The sequence below is a fragment of the Mycena indigotica genome (assembly GCF_014461135.1).
Source record: "Mycena indigotica strain 171206Taipei chromosome Unknown Mind.scaff0011, whole genome shotgun sequence".
In the NCBI taxonomy this organism is placed as follows: domain Eukaryota; kingdom Fungi; phylum Basidiomycota; class Agaricomycetes; order Agaricales; family Mycenaceae; genus Mycena; species Mycena indigotica.
This window is the reverse complement of record NW_023503010.1, coordinates 1219891-1227878: the sequence shown is the minus strand read 5'-3', so window position 1 is coordinate 1227878 and position 7988 is coordinate 1219891. Positions and strand designations below refer to the sequence as shown.

The 7988-nt window shown below is 53.0% G+C and overlaps 2 protein-coding genes across 2 annotated transcripts; both read left to right on the top strand.

Moving 5' to 3' along the window:
• Positions 1 to 764: 764 nt before the first annotated feature.
• Positions 765 to 4247, top strand: MIND_01165400 (uncharacterized protein; the record flags this gene model as incomplete). Its single annotated transcript, XM_037368174.1, has 14 exons — positions 765 to 906; positions 953 to 1187; positions 1232 to 1398; positions 1447 to 1652; positions 1702 to 1773; positions 1814 to 1978; positions 2026 to 2122; positions 2166 to 2347; positions 2395 to 2403; positions 2454 to 2495; positions 2776 to 2827; positions 2875 to 3094; positions 3149 to 3468; positions 3514 to 4247. The coding sequence occupies 14 exons, from the start codon at positions 765 to 767 to the stop codon at positions 4245 to 4247; spliced, it is 2643 nt and encodes an 880-aa protein (XP_037215100.1).
• Positions 4248 to 5997: 1750 nt separating this feature from the next.
• MIND_01165300 (uncharacterized protein) lies at positions 5998 to 7578 on the top strand (the record flags this gene model as incomplete). The annotated part of the gene is made up of 5 exons (XM_037368173.1): positions 5998 to 6331; positions 6384 to 6577; positions 6625 to 6829; positions 6874 to 6948; positions 6995 to 7578. 5 exons carry the CDS (start codon positions 5998 to 6000, stop codon positions 7576 to 7578), a joined length of 1392 nt encoding a protein of 463 aa, XP_037215099.1.
• Positions 7579 to 7988: the final 410 nt, after the last annotated feature.

Sequence of the window (7988 nt, the reverse complement as noted above, 5' to 3'; positions counted from 1 at the left end):
GTTTTTTTCTCACTGCCCCCGCGTGCGCCTGTCGCCATCGGAACAAATGGCCACTGCCGCCCCCGCCTACGCGTTGTGTCGCGGCTGTCTGTCCCTCCCTTACTCGTTGCCCTCGGAGCCCCCAGCGTTCGCGTCTCGCTACCAGCACTGGCGCCGCTGACATCCGGGCGCGCGCCGGCGCCGCTTGTCAGGCAAGCGCTGTCATCCGCCCACGCACACGAGGGCCAAGTTGCCAAGTCTCGGCGCTTACTGGCGGCCGCTCACGTCTTTCTCACGCGGCGTGCTGTCCCTCACGGTCGTCCTGCAAGCCACCTCCACCCAATCCCCACTCTTGGCGTAGGACTTTCCCTCGCGCCGATCCTCGCGACATGCCCGGAGTTCGAATAGCCGAAACTTGACCTGCGTAGAAGTCACGGTTACGCAGGCGGCGGGGTTAACGTCAGTGACAACTCTGGCGCTGATTCACGCCCGCCGCTGTCCTTGCACCATTGGACCCTGCATTGCTCAATTCCCCCATGTTGTGCAGACGTGACGCCGACGTCCTCGATTTCTTAGTTTTCGCCTTCGCCTCGGTTATCCGGCTCGTCTTCCCCCGAGGTGATTTGCCAGGTCTCCAACTCGACCCGCAACTACGTCATAAGTCGGCTGACCCGTGAATTCGGGTCCATCATGTATTAGCATATGATATCCACTGATTGACTGCATTTTGTGTTCCTGAGCCTCGTGGTTATGGTGTGGCCCACCTCTCCTCTCCCTCCTCTTTCATGAACAAGAAAAGAAAACGGACCGGCGTATCGACGGGCTATAGCGTGTCGTATGGAGTCGGCAGCAGAACCAAAATCTCTGCGAACAAAATGCTGACACAGCGCGAGTCCGATCGGCGCCGACAAGCCCAGCTTCTCTCGAGTATGAGTCCCGGCTCGGGATGGACGAACTCACTGACTCTTCCCAGGCTTGAGCTATACACAGCGGCAGGAACTTATTGGCGCCGGTAACTACGACATTGAAATGGGTGAAGCGCCTGATTACTATGACGCTGCCGACGAGCAACCTCAGTCTTGGCAACCCCTCAATGAGCAAGAAGTTGAAGCCCTAAGGCATCTCCCCCCTGGTGAAGAAGGCTATTTCAATAGCAACGAAGGCAAGGAAGCGGCGTTTCATGAAATACTGGCCAAGTGCCAGCCTAAGTGTGTATGATTTAGCCTCATGTAATCACGCTTAACGCTTCCAGACGCGCTGACCTTCGGACCCGGAATATGCGGGTCCAGGAAATGATCAATGCTTGGCAACAATCTATGGAGTCGTTGACAGATGCGTATCTGGATTTCAAACTCCACGGGCCGCCCGACACTGATCCTCAGGTGGCTTCATGGTCTGTTGAGATCATTGGCTTTGACGGTCTGTGTTTTGTTTTGCTTTGGGGTATATCTTCTGATGATTTGGAAGAGTTCGGACCGCACCAATTCTCTCATATTGAAGGTGCACGCTATGTCAATCAATCTCTTCTACGACATGGTTATATCGGCGCCGCTCCGATCCGCGTGACCCGCGCATTCCCCATCCGCACATTGGAGATATACCGTCAAATTCACCGGGTTTGCCCCAGGTACACAATAGATACTTGGTCCAAAACCTTGACCAACCTGCATGAGGTAGGTTATCCTGGTTATTGATGGTGTGATTGATTTTACGCCTTCAAAGAAAGCTCGCATCAGCAACCTGACCGAACAGCTCAGCACGGCTTACGACGCCTACTTAGAGCTGTTACGACATGTCGATGCACGTGTCAATGCAGCATTGGGTCGAGATCAAGGTCGAGATACTGAATGGCAGCGGCAGGCTGTTTGCCCTCTTGAAACTCGTGGACCCTAGTTATCGACCCGGTAATGTCCGCGCCGATGATCGGACATCCAACTCATTCCGGCATCTGTCAAGTGAGGAGGTGGACGTCTTCAAAGATGAAGTGGTCAATTCAAAGGTTTGCGACCGATTTCTTACATTATACATGTTCTAAAAACGATGCAGAAAGCAAAACCGGCTTCAGTAGACCCCGCCTCAACAATGGAATCGCCCCCAATGCCTGGATCTTCATCTCAGGCACCAGAGGTACCGGTGACACCGGGTAAGGTCGTTTCCGTCATCCACCTGATCTGAATATCTGTCAGATCCAGCTCTACCCGTTGATGATGCCGATACGGTGTGGCTCGATGAATTAGAGCTCACCCCAGAAGAGCTCGATGATGTCGGGAAATCGGTGAATGTCTGTGTAGAGCGTTGGAAGGCGGCAGGTCCAGAAGCGCGCAAGAGAATGTTTGCGCTTTTTGCGATTTCTGGTATCTTTCTCACCGTCTGTCGACACGGCCATGTGATTGTGCAATGTGACATGGTCCGCAGTGGGGAATTGTACGTTTTCTCATCCTTGCGTTCTCGAGTAACTAAATGGATATTCCCAGAATGAAATACCCACTGGCTATGGTCAAGGCGTTGCTCGATTGGTATGGCGAGGACCTGTGTCTAGGGTATGACATCATGTGTGCCTTTTTCAAGACTCTGCGACGTAGCTCTCTTGGCGCCAAAGTCGTTGCCATGCGGCTGAAGGGTGTTGTCCCGGCATTCCACGGCTATGCTCATAACCGCCCATGCCAACTAGATTGGCATCCGTTGCATGTTGAGGGCGTTGGACTTGAGGACTTTGAGGAGTGTGAACGCACTTTCTCAAAATCAAACCACCTTGCATCGTGCACGCGCTTTGCGACTGCCTTTCACCGTCAACAGCAAATCGACGAGCATTTCAAGTTTCATGATCTTGACAAGCATGCTGCGTCAGGTACCTGTTGTCAAACAATGTCGTGAGCATCACTGATTTGCTGATAGGGAAATTTATCTTCGATAACTATCGACAAGCGGTCGAGAAGCTCGCCTTCGACCGTGGCCAGCTTGAATTGATCGAACAGGAACTCGGCACCACACCGGCCGACTATGAGCAAGACCATCAAAACGAACGACAGTACTTTGCGGGTTTGCGATCTGAGCCTGCTGATATCAAAGAGAAGGCCGACTACATTGAGCTGCTACTGAAATTGAATCTCACAAAGTAAGTGTTCGATACTTGTGGAATGTCAATAACTTAGTGTCCATGATTTGCCAGACAAGATTCCGATGACGCGGCTATAAAGCATCGGAAACTTGACCGTGTACTAGATGACGACGACTACGACGAGAAAGCTATCAAGCGCATCAAAACTAGGTATCGAACAACTTGGACCCGCTATCAGAACGCACAGGAGGCGACATTGCGATTCGAAGAAGAACATGACATTTCGACACGCTGGACTGTCAACTCGCCGGAATACCAAAGTGCTGCACTGATAATGACTGAGCGCGAATATCATACTGCACTATCCGAGCTGGAAAGGCTGACAGTAGCGCGTCTTTTGGAGCTTACCAAACTCGACATGAGCGGTCTTGGTGCGTGGTCGAACAGATCAGACATTCTTCTCTGATCAGCGATAGCCTACAAACTGCGCGACAAGCTCAACAGCTCCCTTCGAACCCGGTCAGATGCTGTTCGCCGAGCTCTGGTACGCTATAATGCTGCTGCTGCTCGTCTAAATCCACCACGTCCACAAATCGGGTGGAAGGAAGTCAACGACCTGGCAACTTTGGCTGAATTTGACCTTCTTCGAGAAACGCGGAGCGATGTTCGGCTCCAACCCTGGACTCAGCCTTCACGCCGTCAAGCGCGAACACTGTACTTCGGAATCAAGAGAGCCAGAGAGGAAATCCGCCGCTTGAATGTGGAGATACGACGTTTGATCACATATCTACTCGATGAGCATTTTGACTTCTATCGTGCCATCGCGCAGCACCTGATCACCAATCCAGCCCTCGCTGGAGAGCTTTCTCGGCGCTGGGAGCATGCAACACAGCTGAGCGCATCCATATGTTGGCAGATACGCAAGTGTTCTCGTCTCATTGGATTCTCGGGCAGCCTGTTTCCTGGAACCCGAGTGGGGCGTCAACAAGCAAAGAATGATGGCCTTCCGTTGCCTTCGTGGCTCGGGCAAGAGCTGGGAATTATCCAAACCGAAGTCTCATACGAGGAAGTGTCCGACGACATTCCGGTTGGAACCGACGATGAAGAGATGCGAGCGACTGACGGACTCGAAGTGGTTAATGAGATAGACTTGGATGAGGATGACTTGGGACGTCTTATGAACCACCTAAGCACTTACGACGATGTATAACACAGGATGTTTGAGCATAGCAAAGAAAATCAATAAGTTTATGATATCCATAATCATCAGTGACCACTCGTACCAGACGCCGATTGCCATAATGCATGCATTTTACTATTTGAACTCCAGTCAGCATTGAGCTTGGATGTTATCTAGTGCTTTCTGAACTGCATAATGAGCTTGATTGTCCACGGCTTGTCGTCTACTGTATTGCTGATTTCGTGCGTTTCGTGCGACGGATTATCAATCGTCAATCAGTGGCGATGACATGCCAATTTTCTCTTCTTCGACCGTCATGGTCAACAAGCCTGTCGTCCTTGACCCTCTGGGTAATGCCCTCCTCGCTGCAGGGCTACGGCCACCATCTGGGCCTGCCATTGCGCCTGTCCCAAAGCCTCTGAGCGGCCTTGGCTTCCACCCTCTCGCTCTCTGGGATTTGCGTCGCCAAATCGGCCCCCATCCCGACATTATGAAGTTCTACACCCACTTCTACCACTCAGACATTGCGTGGCTTGCAACTGGTGCCAGCAATGACGACGATCATCTATTCCCATCCAAGCATGGTTTCCGTCCCGAGCTCCGCGCACTCTTCGAAGCAACCGGGCGGGAGGAAGGAGGTCAAGCGCGACGAGAGCTACGAGATGCAGTAAAGGAACTTATCTGGGACTTGGTGCGTTGTCTCTATGAGAGCTTCGTCTTGATATTAAGGTTTCTAGGCTACCATGCTCGACCGCTCGATGGGGGGGACAACCTTTGTCCTTCACATTGACGGTGCGACACAGCCCAACACGCCTGCCCGGCCTGAATACCTCACCATTGACACACACATTCCACCGGGCTTTCTCGCCGACAACCCAGATGCACATGTCCCTATCGCACGAATGGTCCAGCTATTTGCGGAAGCTGTTGGTGTGCCGACAGTGAAGGCTTATACTCAGAACTATCGCAAGGCATGGCCACGCTCCAAATCCACCTCTCAGGGCCGATCTGCCAATCCAGTCTCCACGCGGCTCATTCCGGCTCCCTACCCATTGTCGTCGACCTCGTATACCTTTCTTGGACAGAAATCTGGGTCATTGGGCCTCGCACCAGAGCCCATCGAGATTCCGGACGACAGTCAAGAGGTTCTTGAGCTGCGGGCGAAGCTTCGTCAAGCGGAGGAGACAATCCGCAGCCTTACCCGCCAGCTCTGTGTCTTTAGGAACGATGCCGGTAAGGCCATGTTTTGTTTGGAGCTGCTACTCATTTTTCTATAGCTGACGCTGCTATGGCTGCTCTCCCAATGCCCAACCACTCGCGCACACACCATGCCCAGTCTACTGCGACAACGACGACAACAGCCAACAATCCCCTTGCTGCGAAATCTCCCTCTCGCTCTCGTACGCAACAGCCACCGATCAGAGCCTCGCCTCCACCCTACATGCCTGGGAACACGCAACAAACGGATCTGGAAAGTCTCATCGGTTTGCTTGGCCTCTCACAACATGCGGCTGTGATACGGGTGATTGTCAACGAGCCGACGTTCCATCCAGCCAGCTGGCATCAACGGCTGGTGGCAGCCAATGTGCCTGTGGATTCGGTTAACACACTCCTTAGTCTGTTTGTTTAGTTACACGCAAGCGATGTCATGGAAAATATCGAGGGAATCGGAGAACAAGCCAGCAATTGACATCAGTATGAAGTGTGGGCTTGACCGGCGACGGACAAATAAATTCATTGGGTTATAGTAAGTCGCCGCACATTCTTCATTTGCACCACTATGCCTGCGGTATTTTCGACACTTGCAGGCGCTGACCACCCACGACTACGCAAGAATGCGGCGCCACGACAGAAACCAGCACCACGACCAGCTGCTGCTCAACGGGAACAACGTGCGACCCACGCCGCGCGACAGAAGGAGATGGATGATGATGTTGCTAAGTGGTGGGCAGACACACAGTCAACCGCCAAGCACCTCGCCGAAAAGTATCAGAAGAAGGAACGATACTTCTACGACCTATTCTTTCAAGGCGGGGCTCACATGGTCCACTCCCGAGAAGCTGTCAACCCATACAATGCATTCAAGCACGAGAAGGCCATCGAGAACCAAAAAAGTGCGTGTTGTATTGCAGTCTAATGATACATTTATATTGACTTTCTGAACAGACGGCGTGAAAGAGAATGTCGAAGCACTGCATGAAGCCCATCATGCTGAATATCAACAGCTATCCGAGGAGGAGAAGAATGAGCTGGTAGAGCGTCTGCGGAAAGAACGCGAGGAGAATGTCGTTTTGCGTCGAGACACGCCGAAGGCCCGTGCCCAAGACGTTGCAAATACCGCACGAAACATCACACAGCTGGTAAGTATGTCTGATGTCGGGCTCGGACGTCCGCTTACACACTCCAGATCACCGCGCTGGCACGTCGCGTTGGCCTTGACGCATTTTTCTGCCTGTTCCGTAACAACCCGGACTTCGCAATGGAGCCATACTGGTGGTTCAGCAACAAGGCTGTGGAAGAGTACATGCCGATTGCGACTCGAAAGACATGGAATACCGGTGAGGTGGGATTCAAACTGGAGGCTTTCGCGATTGCCGGTTGCGATGCATTAAGTAATGCAAATCTTCCGAGTCACTTCACTTCTCACGCATGGCAGATTTGCTCCGGACATCGAAGCAAAAGTCTGACTGGCTGAAGGCGGAGATCCGAATTCTGATCAAGGAAAAGCTCGGTGGGCGTCGTCTTCCTCGCGAAATTGCTGCTTAATATCCCCCCAGTTGCTATTACAGGCAACCCAGACGCTGAGATTGCCTACCGGTGGTTTGAAGAAGATGTCGTCCAGAGATACGACATTGTCATTGATGGGTGGTGCGGCATCCCCTTTGACAATCCGAGCGCAGCCAGCACGTCGCTTGCAAAACTCCGCGAGACGGTTGATGGACTTCGGTCTGGAACCATTGTGTTCCGCAAGCTGACACTTGCCGAAGCCGCAGAACGTCGCAAAAAATGGGAAGCTGATGTGGCTGCGGGACTTGTTTCAGCGAAGAGTCAGAAGGAGCGAAGCGACAAAGGGGTCCCTCGAAAGCGGAAGCATGCGGAGATGGCAGAAGGAGAGGTCAACGGCAATGGCGAGGGTGACAGCGACGCAGATGATGACGGGGTGACAGAGCCTGCTTCACGACCGAAGCGCAAGCCACGTCGTCAGGCCACGGGGAAGGAGAACACAATGGGGGGGAAGGCTAACAAGGGGAAAGCAACTCAGCGCGACGATGCAGTGACACGCGCAGCTGTGGCAAAGCTGAAAGCCAAGAAAGTTCTTAGTCCCGCGACCATAGAGGATAGCGGGGATGATGAAGTGTGATATATTATTCGTTGACATTATACATTTAATACACAGCTGATAGACTTGTGTCGCATGTTGCGGCAACAGCATGTTCTTGGCAAAAACAAGTGGTGATGTCCGCCACACCGGTTTGACAAGAGTTGGCACCTGAGAGCGGGACTGGCAGCGATGGCGCGCGCGCCTGCCCTGCCCTAATATAGCAAGAGAATAGATGTGTTGATCGGACCGTGGCAAGGTGCCTGCCTAGTTGCCAAGTGATAACGAGAAGCGGACTGCCAAAATGGTTCGTTGAGGCTTGATGAGGGGGGCAGGCGGCCCAGCAGGACGCGAACGCGGGCCGCTCTCCGATTCGCAATGGCGGCAGGTGTGCAGGTGTGCAGTGAGTGACGGGCGCGGCACAACAACAGCCAGCGCAGTAGTGGGCAGTA